This window comes from Equus caballus, chromosome 3 (assembly GCF_041296265.1).
Source record: "Equus caballus isolate H_3958 breed thoroughbred chromosome 3, TB-T2T, whole genome shotgun sequence".
NCBI lineage: Eukaryota > Metazoa > Chordata > Mammalia > Perissodactyla > Equidae > Equus > Equus caballus.
In genome coordinates this window covers 73062055-73081201 of record NC_091686.1, presented here as the reverse complement: position 1 = coordinate 73081201, position 19147 = coordinate 73062055, and the positions used below count along the sequence as shown (strand labels likewise).

Genomic DNA, 19147 nt, shown 5'->3' with positions numbered 1-19147 from the left:
CCTGGGACTGATATATAAGCCAAAGGATTTGTAAATATACTTAATCAAAACGTTATCATTTATCTTACCACAAATTCATTGGGATCAGCAAATCACACCAGCTTCTAGCTAACCAAACGGATAACTATTAGAGAGATTCCTGATTGCAATTATGAGAGCAAACCAGAAGACAGCTGTGTCCTAGGAGATCACCTAATAAAAATATACATGCACAATATACCGTGTTTTGGCATTGTAACAAAATATAAAAATCAAATTTATTATACAGTTTTTTTCTCCTTAGTACACTTTCACTAGCTGTCTTCCTTGCACCGAGGGCAACAGTCTGGCGGGTAAAGCTCTCAAGTAAAAATGAGAAGAGCTATATTCTAACCAGCTGTCACTTAATGATATGACTCGCACTTACTTTTCAGAAAGTTCTGCCTTACTGGAATGTTTCAACATTTCTATAATAAGGTATACCTGGCAATCAAAACATCCTTAAGGGGAGGTTTTGTTTGTATTACATAATAGTCCCCAAGCATATTTGGCAGTGTTGACAACAGCAGGCAATATCATCGTTCTAAAAGGTTCCCTTCAGTCTCATTAGAAAAAATTCTACAGGTTTATGACAGTCTCACATTAACTCAAAATCATATATCCATCATTTCTATCGTTGGAATATTATATTCCGGTCGTGGGTAGGATTTAACTATCCACTTTATTAATTATGAGGTGATTGAAACAAGAACTACATGAACATTTTGCAAGAGTGCAAAAGACCTGAAAAACCTTAACACCAAGTAGAAGATAAGAATGAGTAACTCGTGCAGGGTTTTTTCCTGGATTTTTTTTTTTCTTTTTTTACTGGAGTCAACAGAGGCCTCTGGGTGTCCTGACCGCCACTGATTCACCATGACCAACTTCCCTCTGGTAACAGTTTTCAGAGGAGGAGCTCAGCGGAGGATCGCGCACAGAAGAGCTCTTGGCTTTCACTTTCCGAGAGGAGGGAAGAAGGTGTCGGGCACTAGCGCTGGGAAGCTCACACCCAGCGACCGGCCAGAACTCTTGGTCAAAGGCGCCCCGCCCCCTCCCCGCCCCGCACACGTCCGGTGACTGGGAGGAAGGAGGCTGGCAGACCCTAATCGGAACTGAGAAAGCGCTGAAAGGGACCAGAAGTGGACTTTCTCCTCCTCTAAACCGGGAGCCGCAGAGGCCGGCGCCCACGCCGCCACACCCACCCCGCGCGCACCCCTTGCCTCCCAGGGCCGGCTCCGCTCGGCCCCGCAGCGCTCCCTCCCCGCCCGAGAGGAAGAAGCAGAAAGCTGGCGCCGGGTCCTGCCCGCCAGTCCTCGCGTCTTCGCGCCCAACTGGTCTTCTCACCTGCTGGCGCCCCAGGAAGAGCAGGACGCCTCTTCGGCCGGAGGTGCAGCCACCGGGTCGGACATCTCCATCGCCTCAGACGCCGCCAGCCCGGGAAGGGAGGGAGGGGGCGGGACCGCCGAGGGTCAAGGGGCGGGCGGTGACGTCACCGCAGGGGCGGGCCTGCGGGGCGCGCAGCCCGGCTGTGCTTTCCCGTCAACCCCAGCGGCGTCCCGTTTTCCGGTTTGGGTGTGGCCGCGGGGTGGGATTTGCCGCAGGTGTGCGCAGTGAGCTGCGACCGGTTCCCGCGGACGGGAATGGAACCAAAACACTGGAGTTCCACGTCAGCTCTCAATCTACAGCCAAGCCCAGAGGATTCCAGTGGCCAGCAAAATGATGGGGTTGCACTAGCAAAATCTTTAAGGGTTTTATAACAAGAAGAGGAAACCTCTTCATTTTATAAAAAAAACCAAAACCCCAAGGTTAGTAATAGGTAGCTCCAGAATTCCAGTCTGGGATTCCATTTTAAGACGCTATACGTTTAACAAATAATTTTGGACATCTACCACATGTTAGGTACTGTCACAGACGTAATAGAATCATTTGACTTTTAGAGCTGTAAGTGACATTATGTCACCCGGTTTGCCCTCTTCACTTTGTTGTTCAGGGAAAGGAACTCCCTTCAGTGTAAAATGACTTGGTCAAGGTCACAGAGCTAGTCATTACCAGAACACGTGCTTAAGGACCTCTCATCTAATTCTCTTTCCATTGACTACCCTTTCACCTTTCTTAGAAACAACAAGAATTAGTGGGACACGATAAGATTAGGATTTAGCTTTCAGTCTAGATAACAGTACATATTTGAAGAAACAATTGTAGGATTTTAACAATTGGCATATACGTTGACTTTATATCGTCTTCTGTAATGTATATTTTTATTTAATTAGAATTTCTCCCTTCCTTGGGTTGAAAGAGGGTTCAGGCAAAACTGCATTATTCTTTGTGCTTCTCTATTCTCTTTTCAAAATTGTGTAATTGAAACTTCATGCTGCTCACCGATGGCATCATTCAGATTTCTCTGTCCAGTTGTGTGCCTTTTTTACATAACCTTTAAAATGAACTTGGTCTAAGTCCCATTCTTTCAAGGTTCCGCTCTAGCACTAGGCTTATTCCTTGTCTTTTCTCTTTATTCTAAGTTAAATATAAATGTCTTTGACTGGCCCACCCCACAGAAAATGCTAATTTCTCTATTTCCCTCCAGTTTCCCTTCTGCATTTATTTTCTTCCTAAATTTTTGTTGAATGTGTATTGAACTTTTGGACCTAATGACTAGACATTGATCAGGTGATAGAGATACAATGATCCCTGATTTCATCAGTCTCATTGTGGGAAGCCAAAAAATGGAAAATAAATGACAAAATAATTTCGGAAACTAAATATGATGAAAAAATATAAAAGGATAGGGAGTTAGAAGGAGACTTGGGGAGGAACGGGGAGATAATTTTAGATAGAGTAGTCAAGGATGGCCTCTTTGAGGAGGTGACATTTTTGCCAAAACCTGAATGATGTGAACCCTGCAATTATCTAGCAGAAGAATAATCTAGATGGGGGAAAAGCAAGTGTAAACTTCTTTTATTTTCTTTTTTTTAGCATTTATCACCTTCTGGTGTATATTTATTTGTTTATTTCTATATTACCTCTCAAGCTTTAAAAGAGACTGGGCCTAGAGAAAGAGATTCAAAGTGTGAGGAGGAATTTAATGTGAAAGAGATTCTCCATTGCTGGTTTTGAAGAGGAAAGAGGCCACATAGAAAGGAGTGGGAATGGCCTCTAGGAGCCAAGAGTGGCCTCCAGCTACAACCAACAAGAAAACAGGGACCTTGGCCTACAGCTGCAAGGAGGCTCCGAGCTCCAGATCAGAACACAGTCAGCTGATACCTTATTTCAACTTGTGAGGTCCTGGGCAGAGAACCCAGCTATGCCGTGCCACCAGTGCTAACCTGCAGAACTGTGAGCTGATAAATTTATGTTGTTTTAAGCCACTATATTTATGGTAATTTGTTATGCGGCAATAGAAAATGAATATACTGAATTTCATCTAAGACCTACATTTCTTCACATTTAAACATCCCTAAAATTGGAATGTATTTTTTCTTTTTTATCAATACAGGAAATAATGGTGCTCTTAAAATTGAGGTTATCTTAGAGTTGGGAAAATATAGTATGAATTATTTCAAACAGTATAACAGATACCCACATTTAATAGATTATGTATATATATATATATATATATATATATATATTTTTTTTTTTTTTTTTTGGCTGAGGAAGATTTGTCGTGGTCTAACATGTTGCCAGTCTTCCTCTGTTTTGTATGTGAGCTGCTGTCACAGCATGGCCACCAATAGATGATCAGTGTAGGTCCATGCCTGGAAACCAAACCTGGGCCTCAGAAGAGAGTGCCCCACACTTAACCACTAGGCCACCACAGATTTAACACATTTTAATGTTTTCTCACACTTCCAAAATGGGAAAGAAAATTATAATATCATGACTTTTGACAGTGAAGCTTTTTGCCAGAAGAAAGTAGAATAACGTATTTAGGTTACTCGAGGGGACGAGTGTGGGGTAAGGATTTTATATCCAGCAAAACCAATTCTCACGTACAAAGGTTATAAACTGTGATCAACACTTGATATGATATAAACATAAACAAGCCCTTCCTGAAGAATTACTAGAGAATGAGCATCAGACAACCAAAATGACAAGAGAAACATTGACCTAAGGATTGGTTCAGGTTCTTTACAGAAAACCATAGTCTGTTGTGTATGTTAGCTTTTGTGTTCCCTCTAGTTTATTACTAATTCTCCTGAGTTCTGTCACCTCATTTCTGAGTTTTCCTAATTTTTTCCCTAGCTCTATTGAGGTATAACTGACAAATAAAATTGTAAGATATTTAAAGTTGATAAAAGAAAGAGATACAGATGAGGCGAAGTTGATGTGATGGTTACCATGACCACCTCAAGGCTGAACTATAGGCAGAAATAAAAAATTATGTTTTAACCTTGACTGTCACCAGATGGCCAGAGAACAACGAAGTAGTTTTTCCCTGCAGTTTGGACATTTAGAAAGCCCCAAGCACAAGCTACACTGTAGCTGGAAAGAGTAACCAGTTAGAACTGGACTTAACCTTGCATACACTGCAATTTTGCCTTTGAAACCAGCCACTCCAAAACCAAGGGCTGCGCTCATCTATCAGCTTGCTGGTTGAGGTGTACTTCCCCCATTTGCAAACCTTTAATAAAGCCTCTCTTTTTCTTTGAAACCTATCTTTGCCTTGTAAAGCTGCTCATTTTGGTTAAAAAAGTGTACAGTGTGATGATTTGACATACATATACATTGTGAAAGGATTTCTCCCATTGAATTAATTGAGCTTTTCTAATTCTGAATCATGTTCTGTCAGATCTTGTATCATTTTCTTTTTTAAAAAAATTACTTTATTGAGGTCATAATGGTTTATAACTGTGTAGGTTTCAGGTGTACATTATTATATTTCAGCTTCTGTATAGACTGCACTTTGTTCATGACCAATAGTCTAGTTTTTATCTGTTACCATACATATGTGCCCCTTTACCCCTTATGCCGTCCCCCCATCTCCTTCCCCTCTGATAACTGCTAATCTTGTTCTCCTTATCTATGTGTTTATCTTCCACATATGACTGAAATCATACAGTATTTGTCTTTCTCTGTCTGACGTTTCAATTATCATAATACACTCAAGGTCCATCCATGTTGTCACAAATGGCATGACTTTGTCTTTTTTTATGGCTGAGTAGTATTCTATTGTATATATATAACACATCTTCTTTATCTTTTCATCAGTTTATGGGCACATGGGTTGCTTCCAAGTCTTGGCTATTGTGAATAATGCTTCAATGAACATAGGGGTGCATATATTTTTTGGAATGAGTGAGTTTGTGTTCTTTGGGTAAATACTCAGAAGTGGAGTAGCTGGATCATATGGTATTTCTATTTTTAATTTTTTGAGAAATCTCCCTGATGTTTTCCATAGTCTAGGCACCAGTTTGCATTCTCACCAGCAGTGTCTGAGGGTTCCCTCTTCTCCACATGCTGTCCAACACTTGTTATTTCTTGTCTTGCTAACTATAGCCATTCTGACAGGTGTGAGGTGATAGATCATTGTAGTTTTGGTTTGCATTTCCATAATAATCAGTGATGTTGAACATATTTTCATGTGCCTACTGGCCACCTGTGTATGTTATTTGGAAAAATATCTGTTTAGATACTTTTCCCAATTTTTGACTGGGTGGTTCATTTTTTTGTTCTTGAGTTCTATGAGTTCTTTATATACTTTGGAAATAAACCGCTTGTCAGAATATGATTTACAAATATTTTCTCCCAGTTGGTGGGATGTCTTTTTGCTTTGATGATGGTTTCCTTTGCTGCGCAGAAGCTTTTTAGTCTGATGTAGTCCCATTTGTTAATTTTTTCTTTTGTTTCCCTTGCCTGAGTATACATGGTATTCAAAAAGATACAGCTAAGACCAGTGTCAAAGAGTGTACTGTCTGTATTTTCTTCTAGGAATTTATGGTTTCAGGTCTTACATTCAAGTCTTCAACCCATTTTGAGTTAATTTTTGTGTATGGTGCAAGATAGTGTACTAATTTCATTCTTTTGCACATGGCTGTCCAGTTTTCCCAACACTATTTATTGAAGAAACTTTCCTTTCTCTGTTGTATGTTTTTGGCTCCTTTGTCGAAGATTAGCAATCCAAAGATATGTGGTTTTATTTCTGGGCTCTCAATTCTGTTCCCTTGATCTGTGTGTCTGTTTTTGTGCCAGTATCATGCTGTTTTGTTACTATAGCTTTGTAGTGTATTTTGAAATCAGGGATTGTGATACTTCCAGCTTTGTTCTTTTTTCTCAGGGTTGCTTTGGCTAATCAGGGTCTTTTGTTGTTCCACATAAATTTTAGGATTCTTTGTTCTATTTTTGTGAAGAATGTTGTTGGGATTCTGGTTGGGATTGCATTAGATTTATAGATTGCTTTAGGTAACATGGACATTTTTAACTATGTTTGTTTTTCCAATCCTTGGGCATGGAATACCTTTCCATTTCTTTATGTCATCATTGATATCTTTCGATAATGTCTTATAGTTATCAGTGTATAGGTCATTCACCTCCTTGATTAAGTTTACTCCTAGGTATTCTATTCTCTTTATTCCAATTGTAAATGGGATTGTATTCTTGATTTCTCTGTCTGCTAGTTCATTATTAGAGTATAGAAATGCAACTGACTTTTGTATGTTGATTTTGTAACCTACAACTTTACTGTATTCATTAATTCTTCAAACAGTTTTCTGATGGATTCTTTAGGGTTTTCTATATATAGAATCGTCTGTGAGTAGTGACAGTTTTACTGCTTCCTTTCCAAATTAGATGCTTTTTATTTCTTTTTCTTGCCTAGTTGCTCTGTCTAAAACTACCAGTACTATGTTGAATGAGAGTGGCAAGAGTGGGTATCTTTGTCTTGTTCCTGTTCTCAGAGGAAAAACTTTAGGTTTTTCACCATGAATATGATATTGGCTGTGGGTTTGCCATATTTGACTTTTATTATGTTGAGATACTTTCCTTCTATACCCATTTTATTTTTAGTTTTTGTCATAAATGGATGTTGGATCTTGTAAAATGCTTTCTCTGTGTCTATTGAGATGATCGTGAGATTTTTTTTTTTTTTGAGGAAGATTAGCCCTGAGCTAATTGCTGCCAATCCTCCTTTTTTTTCTGAGGAATGCTGGCCCTGAGCTAACATCCGCTCCCATCATCCTCTACTTTATATGTGGGATGCCTACCACAGCATGGCTTGCCAAGCAGTGCCATGCCTGCACCCAGGATCCAAACTAGTGAACCCTGGGCTGCTGAAGTGGAACGTGTGAGCTTAACCACTGTGCCACTGGGCCAGCCCCGACCATGTGATTTTTATTCCTCATTTTGTTATTATGTTGTATTGCATTGATTGATTTGTGAATGTTTGTTGAACCATCCCTATGTCCGTGGTATAAATAAATCCCTCTTGATCGTGGTGTACGATCCTTTCAATGTATTATTGTGTTTGATTTGCTAATATTTTGTTGTGAATTTCTGCCTCTGTCGTCATCAGCGATTGTTGGCCTGTAATTTTCCTTTTTTTGTGTTGTCTTTGCCTGCTTTTGGTATCAGGTAATGTTTGCCTCATAAAATGAGTTAGGAATCATCCTGTGCTCTTCAGTTTTTCAGAAGAGTTTGAGAAGGATAGGTATTAAATCTTCTTTGAATGTGTGGTAGAATTCACCAGAGAAGCTGTCTGGTCCTGGACTTTTGATTTTGGTTTTCAATTACTGTTTCAAGCTCTTTACTTGTGATTGGTCCATTCAGATTCTCTATTTCTTATTGATTTAGGTTTGGGAGGTTGCACGATTCCAAGAATTTATTCATTTCTTCTAGGTTAACCAATTTATTGATGTATAGCTTTGCATAGTATTCTCTTATAATCCTTTGTATTTCTGTGATGTCTATTGTAATTTCTCCTCTTTCATTTCTGATTTTATTTATTTGAGCCTTATCACTTTTTTTCTTAGTGAGTCTAGCTAAAGGTTTGTCAATTTTGTCTATCTTTTCAAAGAACTAGCTCTTAGTTTCATTGATTTTTTTCTATTTTCTTGTGGTCTCTATTTCATTTATTTCTGCTCTGATTTTTATTATTTCCCTCCTTCTGCTGACTTTGAGCTTTGTTTATTTTTATTTTGCTAGTTCTTTCAGATATAGTGTTATATTGTTTATTTGAGACTTTTCTTGCTTGTTGAGTTAGGCCCTTATTGCTATAAACTTCCTTCTTAGTACTGCTTTTGCTGCATCCCTTAAGTATTGGTATGTTGTGTTTTCATTTTCATTGTCTCCAGGTATTTTTTTATTTCTCCTTTGATTTCTTCATTGATCCAATAGTTGTGCAGTAGCATGTTGTTTAGTCTCCACATATTTGTGACTTTTCTAGCTTTTTCTTTTTTTTCTTTTGAGGAAAATTTGCCCTGAGCTAACATCTACTGCCAATCCTCCTCCTTTTTGCTGAGGAAGACTGGCCCTGAGCTAACATCCGTGCCCATCTTCCTCTACTTTATATGTAGGATGCCTACCACAGCATGGCTTGACAAGCAGTGCCTATGTCTGCACCTGGGATCTGAACCAGCGAATCCGGGGCTGCCAAAGTGGAATGTGCAAACTTAACCGCTGCGCCACTGGGCTAGCCCCTCCAGCTTTTTTCTTGTAGTTTTCATAGCATTGTGGTCAGAAAAGATGCTTGATATGATTTCAATATTCTTAAATTTATTGAGACTTGCTTTGTTTCCCAAGATATGCTCTTTCTTTGAGAATGTTCCATGTGCACTTGAGAAGAATGTATATTTTGCTGTTTTAGAATGGAATGTTCTATATATATCTCTTGTTATGCTGTATAGAGAGTCATTTATTGGTCAATGGATGTCTGATTGGTTGTAACTTAAAGGAGAGACAAAGGGAATAACTCGCTGTGCCGTGATGCTGACATCACTCTCTTGTATCATTTTCTTAGTGTCATTTAGCTAGTTTAAAAATAGTAATTTACAATTTTTATCTATTTTGTGGCACATATTTCAGACGTGCTTTTGTTATCTGTAATGATGATGTTATGCTCCATCTTCTCTCTCTCCTTTTATTTTAAATAGCTTTGTATAGGATTTGAACTTGATACGTTTTTGTCCCTTATTTTTATGTAAAATTAATGTTCCTGAACTTTTAGTGTGAGGCCGACTTCCTAGTCCAATAAGCCTATGTCCATCAGGAAAAAAAAAGATATTTCAAGAAAGCCAGGTTTCTGGCTCACTGCAACGAGAGAGTCCCCGTTCCAGAAGAATCATGGGGTGCCTCACTAAATAAAGGAAAAGATACATTTATCATGGGAATTCGAGGAAGTGTGGAGGTTAGAAGAAGTTAAAATGAAGTAGTGTTTTCATAGGCTCAAAAGAAAGCAAGGCTGTATGTAAGAGGTCTACATTAGGTCTGGACTGCAACGTGGACCCAGGTGCTGTTTTCTTGGAAACTACAAAGTTAAAATAGATGTAGAATGTGTCCAAAACCCCCTCTTTTGAAGGTCTACCCCTGGGTTTGAGGTAGAGGCTGTTTCTCTGTGTCAAAGTGACTTAGGTCTTAGAGCTAAGAGTGGGATATTTTGATCTTAGTGAAAGGATTTCAAACAGCAAGATTTTTTGACAATCTATGATTTTAGAGAAAAAGGTTCTCTGTGAGTAAAAAAAAGTAGTAATTACTCTACGTGGGTTTTTTTCGTGATACTTTACAGTATATTCTTAGAGAAATATTATTTTCTGTTAACTTTATAGCTGGCTTTATTTGTGTTTATTTTCTATACCCAATGAATAGCAAATGAGATTTTTACTTTCTTAGTTCAGAGAGCTCCCTTTTCTGTTGCTTTTGTGTAATATTAAAAAATATGGTGGCTTGATTTTTGTGATTTCCTGGCTCTCTGCCCTTCTCCACTTTGATCTGGACTGTCTCTTTCCTTCATTTTTGTTGTCCTTGTGCTGCATGTAAGTATATATGTATGTAAATATGGCTTCCTAGTTACGTTTTAACTATGGGGAGTCGAGGGTGGGCAAAATGGGTGAAGGTGGTTAAAAGTTACAAATTTCCAGTTATAAAATAAATACATCCTGGGGATGTAATATATAACATGATGTCTATAGTTAATAATACTATACTGTATATTTGAAAGTTGCTAAGAGAGTGAATCTTAAAATTTCTTGTCACAATAAAGAAATTTATAACTGTGTGGTGGATGTTAAGTAGAGTTATTGTGGCAGTCATTTCACAATATATACAAATATTGAATCATTGTGTCATACATGTGAAACTAATACAATGTTATATGTCAATTACATCTCAAAAAAAGAGAAATTAAAAAAAAGATGACAAACCTGAAAATCCCTAAGTGGGGCTTCAAATCCTGGTGGCTTTCTAGGCAATATACTGTAAATGCATCAGGATCTGCCCTAATTAGGGGATTGGACTCAGTCCCTTTATGAAAGAGAACGTTCAGAGCCCCGTTCCAGAGATCCAAATTCAGCCATAGTCACTGTTCACCATCAGATCTAGCTGCCTTCTAAACTATGCTATAGCACTTTATACCTTTTTTCTTGACTGAAATAATGTTCAGATCATCTCCCTCCTCATCTTTGGCTTACTTTCTTATCTTTGGTCTGATAGCCAGATCCTCTAGCTCAGTGGACACAAAACTTCAGCACACACCAAAATCACCTGGCCTGCCTGTTAAAGCACACATTGTTGGACCCCACACTAACATTTCTGCTTCACTGTGCCAGGGTGGAGACTGAGAATTTGTATTTCTAACAAGTTCCCTGATGATGTGTGTGCTGCTAGACATCAGACCACACTTTGCACTACTCTAACCTGCTTCCTCTAACTCATGCTTTTGTCTACCTCTAAACCTGTTTTAGGAGGGCTTTCCTTATTGAATTCTGGGCTGTGCTGATGTTTACATTACTCTTTTGTTTCTATTGCTTGGTATATTTGCAGTTTCATTCCTCCTGGCTCCGACCTATGGTTTTAAACTCTCCATCCTGCCTTTAGACATGCCCTATTTTTGCCATCGCAAAGCTTACATGGTTGATTAACTCAGAGCAAGCATTACTATTCTCTGCTACAGACAACGTTTGTGGTTGGTTTTCCCAGAAAATATAACTGGGATATATGTGGACAGAGGGAGATAGATATGGAGATAGAAACAAGTTGGTATGGAATTCTGTCGTGTAGATATAGTCAAGGCATCATAAAATCTGAGGGAAGCAGTGATGGAGCATACAATCTGGTTGATAATGTGGTTAAGGTTATTGTATATTGGGTGCTTGATATCAAGGTTTTTACATGAATATTATAGATAATCCCATTATCTCATATAAAGGCACAAATCAGAGTACTTCAGAGTAGATGAAATTGAAGATCTTAGCTACAGCTAAGAAAAACTAAGAAGCTGGGTAAATGAAGAACTCTGTTCCTATAATCAACTATCAACAGGGAGGCAAAATAAAAACTGGCTTTACCATCAGCCAGCAGAAATCTAAGAAAGCCTGGATACCTATACTTAGGTCAGCTAGCTTCTGAATCGTATCCAACACGACGTCAATGATTTCCTTTTCAATGGTGTAGTGGCTAGAGTCACAGCTATTTGCAACACCTTCTCTGCCAATGATGACATCCTAGGGTGAACTTAACCACTGACAATTGGTTCCAGGACTACAAACATTCTTGTGAGGGACATATTGACAACAAGTCTCATTGAAGAAGGTGTTGAAGGAGTTATTTTCTCTCACAATGCTCTTATCATTTGCTTTGGGTTGGAGGCTGGATTTTATATTCTAGTAGTAGAGCTCGTTGCAGGTATTTCTAATCCAGACAATATCCTCACCAGTGTGGTTAGGGGTGCTTTAATGCAAGGTGGTAGAAATAGAAAGCAAAGGTGTGGGAATAGATACTGAGTCTGGGTTATCATCTCCAATAAGGTAGGAGGAGAGATATCTGTTTTTAGTAATCGGTGAAATAATTTTAGAATACTGACAGATAAACACTACTCAGAAGAGTTTTCCTACAGATTCTTCATTATCAACTAAAGGTAATATTAAGTAATAATAATAATAGCAAATTAACTTCATGAATCCTCAGCCCTCTGCTGGTGAGATTTCATGTTTATTTCCAAGTCTTGAGCAATTCAAGACAAAGGGGAGAGGTAAGAAATAGATTTGTCCACCACCAAGTTTCATGGATAAATCTGGTGATTGCTTCAAAGAGGAAGATGCCCCCTTTTAATACTTCCATTGGACAGAAATGATGGTCATTGATGACAACTAATCACAATTTCTCTTTAGTCATTCAAATTGCTAAAAGGAAGTTTGACAGACTCTATATCCCTTCTTTCTTATTAAGAGATCTCCCTTCTTTCTTGCTAACAGAATCTCAATTTTGTTCAGATATAAGGCTGCCATGAGCTTCATGGGAGGCTGGATTTCTCACTAACCCTCGATACTGAGTTATGATTGGTCTAAAATAGTTCTAATCCCAATCTCCTTGCAGCAGATTGGTTTAGGCATTGGCAGATTAGGCACTTCTGGATAATAAGAAGTGAGGAGTAATCTTATAGATGAGTTACTGAAGAAGATTCTCCCTGTTTATAAGAACAGACAAATCAAGGAAATCTTCTCTTTTGTGTCTTTGGACTTGTTCTGTGAGGAGGTGAACCTTGGAGCTGTTACAGCTTTTTCCTGACCATAATGGACAAGCTCAGGGCAAAAACTGATATAGTTAATATGCTACAATCCTAAATCCACTGGAGCTCTGAATCAACTAACCTCTGGATTGATTGTTATGTGAAATAGTGTCCTTCTGTTTAAGTCATTTTAAAATATGTTTCCCATTCTTGTAGCTTAAAGCATCCTAACTGATAAAGGTAATATTTCCTTCCATTACCTAATAGAAACATTAAGGCAACCAATCTGTATTATTTTTGCGCACACAGAGATATCACAAAGAATTTTACAGAGCTTTATTTATTTTAATTTCTCTTAGCATATATATGTAAATATATATGCAAAATTATAAATATGTACAAAATATATATTATAAACACATACATTCACATTCATATATCTATTTCCTTGAACTGTAGTGTAGGTCTTGCTGTGTGACTCTTTTGGAATAATGATGATGTTATATTAATTCCATATTTTCCTAGGAGAAGGAATGGTATTACAATGGCAAGGTTCCAAAGCTTCTCAACTTGAAGCCAAGATTGATCATTCAAAGTTCCTCAAGAACACCAAGGTAAGAAATTTGGATTTTGTTTTAAGTGTAATGAGAATTCCTTAAGGATTGAGAAAAGGAGTGACATTTTAATTATATTTTTAAAAGAGCATTCTGAGGGCTGGCCCTGTGGGATAGTGGTTAAATCTGGCATGCGCCACTTGGGTGGCCTGGGTTCACAGATTCAGATCCTGGATGTGGACCTACACCACTCATCAAGACATGTTGTGGCAGCCACCACATATAAAGTGGAGGGAGACTGGCACAGATGTTAGCTCAGGGCTAATCTTCAGGCCAAAAAAGAAGAGAACTGGCAACAGATGTTAGCTCAGAGCAAATCTTAACAACAACAACAACAAAAAGCATTCTGACTGCTTTCTGAAGAATGCATTATAGGAGAGAAAGAGGACTTTAGTGAGAAGATTGTGGCTCTAATCAGGTTGAGAGGGACGATGATAGATTAGACTATATCAGTGACATTGAAGATTCAGAGAAAAGGACAGATTTGGAAAATATTTTGCAGATTGAATCAACTGGGCTTGTTAATGAATTGGATGTAAGACACCAGGGAGAGATAAATTAAGGATGGATCCTGTGTTTTGGCTTGTACAAACTGAGCAGATGTTGGTGCCTTCACTGAGATGGGAAGAATACTTGGGAAAGTGATTTAGGGAAGAAATAGAGTTCATTATAACATATAAAGACATATTGAGTTTAAGATACCTACTGGATGTACATATGGAGAAATCAAGTAGAAATTTTGATCGGTGAATACATAGCTCATAAGAGAAGTCTGAAATGAATGTATAAACTTAGTTATGGATACACACACACACACACACGCACACGGACACGCACATATACAGAGGACTGGATAATATGCCCAAGGGAGAAAGGATAGAGCCCGTGTAAATATTAGGTAGAAGAGAAAGAGCAAAAAATGAAACTGAGAAAGAACTGCTAGTGAGGTATGAGGAAAACCAGGAGGGGATGGTTTCACAGAGCTAAGAAGAATGTCTCCTGTAGGAAGTGAATTGGTGGTGTGGGATTTCGTCACTGTCCAGTCCCACTCAAGTATTGATGCTGGAATTTCTCCTCAAGTTGTTAAGAAATTACCACCTTACCTTTTCAGGAGAATTAAAAATATACTAGACTGATGAAAGTGAGATTTCTACACAGTGTGGTTATTCCGATGGGGGTGGCTCAGCGCTATTTTAGGACAATGACTGTTTTCATGAATGATGTGCAGTTATCTGAAAATGGAAGGACATCACTGGATAGTGATAAGACAAACTCATGCGCTCTTCAATGAGGGCAATGTGATTTATTCACTTGAAGGAGAGATGGCCTTCAAACATCAATTTAGTTTTCATGTAGCTCCTTGGTGCTAGACAATCTTCTAACCCAGCTCCTTGTCATGTGGTCTCTCCCAAGTCAAGCCTTTTCCTCTTTTATCTCCCTGCACGCCAATATTCTCCCAGCTATGGCCCAGTCTCCTTCACCTGAGCTCCTTACAGAGAGAATGGACAATTGTCTGATTACTGATGAACATTACAGTAAATCAAGAAGAGAGAATCACGATTAGTTTTGATAGTAGGGTGATCTTTGGTGATCTTGACAAGAGTTTCAATGGAGTAGTAAGGACAGAGTCCAAGTTAACAGGTGTTGAGGATTAAAAAGGAAGTAAGGAAGAGGAATTATATATGGCCAACTCTTGAGAAGTTTTCTGTGAAGAACAGTGGAGAGATGGATTGTGGGAGGTGAACCTGAAACTGAGTATTTAGTTGAGGAGAATTTTTTAAATATGTGATGTAATACAGCATTTTTATATGCCGATAGAGATGATTTAGTAGAAAGGGGGAGATTGAAGGTGTAGGAGAGAGGGGATTGTCTGAAGAAGTTATGTTCCTGAAAGGTGAGGAAGAATGGTATCCAGAGCACAGGAGAGGCATTGGCTTTTAAGAGGAGCAGGGACAAGTCTTCTTTTGTGATAGGAGATAGAGAGAACAGGATGTTGTTTAGGAAGGTTTATAGATTTACTAGTGGGAAGTTGAGAGAGCTCTCCTCTGATGGATTTTTGTCAGTCTGTGCATTTCTATTTCTTTGGAATCTATTTTTTATTGAATTTGAGAGTACTATTCTGATGGTGGTTGTATTTTGTCAAATAGCTGGTCATAGGATTGTTATCTGTAATGGACTTGGAAAGCTAGTTCCAGGAACTACATCTATTGGGACAAGGAGTTGTTGTAGAGGAACCAGCTGTTAGTAAAGATGGAAAGTGCAGCCTAGAAGTAGAACACATCCAGCATGGTTAGTGATAGATAATGGGAAGTTCAGCAGAGCAAATAGTAATGGGGAAAGTGATGGCTGGGTGTACAGCAAGATACATCTTATAGGGTAGTGGAGGATATAATTAGAAATCTAAAAAACAGGCAGCATTAGAGATTTTGGTACACAAGCTGATATATAGTTTGTAGCAGGGATGCCTGAAATCAGAGAGTATATCCTTTCTAATTAAAGTTGGTTTAGGAGCAGAATTCAGTCCCCAGGGTAATGGAGACGAGGCATTAGAATGGCAAGAGTAAGGTGGGACCCCGTTATATCAAGTCTACCTTTCTGGAGAGATCATTGAGATAGTGAATTTGGCAAGAAAATAAGATTTGAGTCCTTTTACCAGGACTAGTGTATAAATTTGGAAAGTGGGAAACAGTCTTAGAAATAGTGCAGTGTTTTAGTTCCTCTCAGAGGGATTCATGTTTTCTGGGGCCTGAAGTTTTTACAATTTTCTTTTCCTTTTTTTCTGTGGAAGATTAGCCCTGAGCTAACATCTGCCACCAATCCTCCTCTTTTTACTGAGGACGACTGGCCCTGAGCTAACATCTGAGCCCATCTTCCTCTACTTTATATGTGGGATTCCTGCCACAGCAAGGTTTTATGGGCAGTGCAGATGCACCCGGGACCCGAACCGGCAAACCTTGGGCCACCAACTGGAGCATGCAAGCTTAAACGCTGCGCCACTGGGCCAGCCTATTTTTACAATTTTGAGAGTACATAATTGGATATAAAAGAAAATGTTTTGTTAGAGTGAGAAAAGAAATCGCAATAAATTACAAAAAGTTGACAAACACCATAAACATCACAAAACCTACAAAAATAATATGAAAATTTTAATCATTAATCACCTGACATAACTCTAAAGCACTTTCTTCCCTAAATTATTTTGGCTGTGTACTTTCTGATGAGCAGATGTTGAGGATTAAAGGTGGAGTAAGGAAGAGGAGTTAGGTGTGGACAACTCTTGAGAAGTTTTCTGTGAAGAAGAGAAATGGGTTGTGGGAGGTGAAACTGAAATTGAATATATAGCTGAGGAGGACTTTTTTAAAGATGCAAGTTAATAAAGCATTTTTATATTCCAATTGAGATGATTTGGTAGAAAGGGAGAGATAATGTTTTATAATATAATTTTTTATATCTTGATAATTTTCAAAAGTGTCTTTCAATTGTACAATTTTTTATTTGTAATGACATCCTAACTACAATCGAATATATTGGGATATGTAAAACAGATGTAATTGCTGCTGTTAGTACTGTTATGACTTTGTGCTGTACAAGTGCAGGAAATCTGATAAATTATATATTTCTAGTGAAAAAAATAGGGGAGTTTATAATTGTATATGCTGCATTGTTGAGTATATTTCTGGAAGGAGAGAATTTCCATTTTAACTAGGATTTGATGAGGATCCAATCTTTTCCTTACAATTTTACATGTTAGGTATATTAGTTTTCTGTTGTTGCACAATAAGTTACCACAAACACAGTGACTTAAAACAACACACATGTATCTCACAGCTTCTGTGGGTATGGAGTCCAGACACAAGACTGGGTCTTCTGCTCAGGGTCTCACCAGGCTGTAATCAAGATGTTGACCAGGCTGTGCTCTTTTCTGGAGGCTTGACTAAGGAAGAATCCACTTCCAAGCTTATTCATGTTGTCAGCAGAATTCATTTCCTTGCACCTGGATGACTGAGGGCCCTAGTTTCTTACTGGCTGTCCGCTGGAGGCTATCCTCAGGTCCTAGAGGCTGCGCACAATTCCCTGACGTGTACCCTCTACAAAGACAGTTTACAACATGGCTATTTGCTTCTTCAAGGGCAGCAGGAGAATTTCCGGCTCCAGTCAGCTAAGATGAAGTCTTATGTAACATAACATAAATCATGGGAGTGCCATCCCATCACCTTTGCCTTATGATGTAACCTAATCTAAGGAGTGATATCCTATTACCTTTGCCATCATAAAGCATGGTTGGAAGCAAGTAACAGGTTCCATCTGTACTCAGAGAGGGGATTATACAATGGTGTGACTTATTGGGAATCACTTTAGGGTGTACATGCTAAGGACTGGAAGAATTTCCATAGACCAGCTTCTGTACATTCTATACCTTGCTGATAAATAAATTAAAGCAATAGGATATAATGGAGTATATGAGGAAGCCATTTCATTTAAAACTAATTTGGCGTGTGTTGTTTTTCCAAAAGGGCCTGACGTGGCCTGTTGAGCGTGCATTGTGCCTCTGCTTTAAACATTTACTATGTCCCAAAGACAAGAATGATGCCCTTAAAGATAGGGACGTATCTTCCCCCATTGGCGTTTCCTTAAGGCTAAGCATCTCTTCCTAGAAACTCAGAATTAATTACCGACCTGCTGTGCTCACCTTGTGACCACTGATCTGCTGTGAGAGCTAATCTCGTGACTATTGTAAAAGGGTCATTCCTATCATACATCATGTATGCTCTTTGTTCCAAGTGGTATATAACTATTCTGTATGTCCTACTTCTTCGGTGCCCTTCCTTCCTCAGGGAGAGAAGACCCCAAGCTATAATCCTCAGACCTGGCTCATGATAAATTCATACCAATTTTGATTTATAGATTGATTATGGATTATTTTCATTGACACTGCTTTCTCTCAACTACCCACATAGTTTTGGTGCTGTTGGTCTAGTCACATTTGTCTGGACCTCAGGCCCTACACTTTCCTTTCTCTAGACCAGGTAAATCAGTATGGTGATAACAATATTTTATCTAGTACTATACCTAGAAGCTTACTGTGATGGTTAGCAGTTACTTAACTGAACATGAAAGTGACCAAGAACCACATAATATCTGTCTAGATTAAGTGTAAATATATTCCTAATTCAGTTTGCCCTGGGCTGGATCCCAGGGATGTCCATGGCTATTTTGATACCACCTCATCTGAGGGCGAGAAGTGTGACAGGGGAAGTAAAAGTGGAAAGAGATAGTCTTAACTAATTGCAATTATAATATCTTATTTTTGTGAATTTCCTAAAAACATATGACCATTGAAGACTTTTTTTTCAGGGCCTTGGGAGGGTGCTGAATAAGTGAGGAGGTTTGAAGTTTCATTAGCTTCATGGGACATTCACTTCTGGTTACTACATATTTAATTATTAACTTATTTGACAGTTATTCTCTAGATCTGAAGTGATAGCCAGAATTTTAAAAACTTATGCAAATTTTTTACCCAATGGACTAATTATGAGAACAGACAAACCAGCGAAAAGCAGAAACTGAGTTCCCAAGAAAGTCAATAATTAGTCAGAAGCTACTCTCTATGCATCGGATGCATATTCCAACCACTAGAGTTTAAAATATATTTAGATTGTGAAAAATAATAAAATCTGTTCTTTCCCCTTAGGGCTACATATATTGTGAAATTACTGTGCTCTAAGAACTGCATTTAGTCTTTATGCTTTGTATTTAAATTGCATGCTATTTAAACTTTGTGGAATACAAAGTCGCAATTTTACTTTTAGAAGTTAGATGGTGATTGTGGTTAGTACTGCCAGCTTCTGACCCCCAAAACATGTCC

General features: G+C 38.5%; 1 protein-coding gene and 1 long non-coding RNA gene across 2 annotated transcripts in view; one reads left to right on the top strand and one right to left on the bottom strand.

Moving 5' to 3' along the window:
• UBA6 (ubiquitin like modifier activating enzyme 6) overlaps positions 1-1576 on the bottom strand; it is an 81938-nt gene extending 80362 nt beyond the window's left edge. The window contains exon 1 of the mRNA XM_023638029.2: positions 1363-1576. Coding sequence (XP_023493797.1) covers positions 1363-1433 — 71 coding nt within the window. The 5' untranslated portion in view covers positions 1434-1576. The remainder of the gene's footprint in view (positions 1-1362) is intronic.
• Positions 1577-13208: 11632 nt separating this feature from the next.
• Positions 13209-19147, top strand: part of LOC111772899 (uncharacterized) — a 107827-nt gene continuing 101888 nt past the window's right edge. The window contains exon 1 of the long non-coding RNA XR_011437106.1: positions 13209-13281. This is a non-coding gene — a long non-coding RNA (uncharacterized lncRNA). The remainder of the gene's footprint in view (positions 13282-19147) is intronic.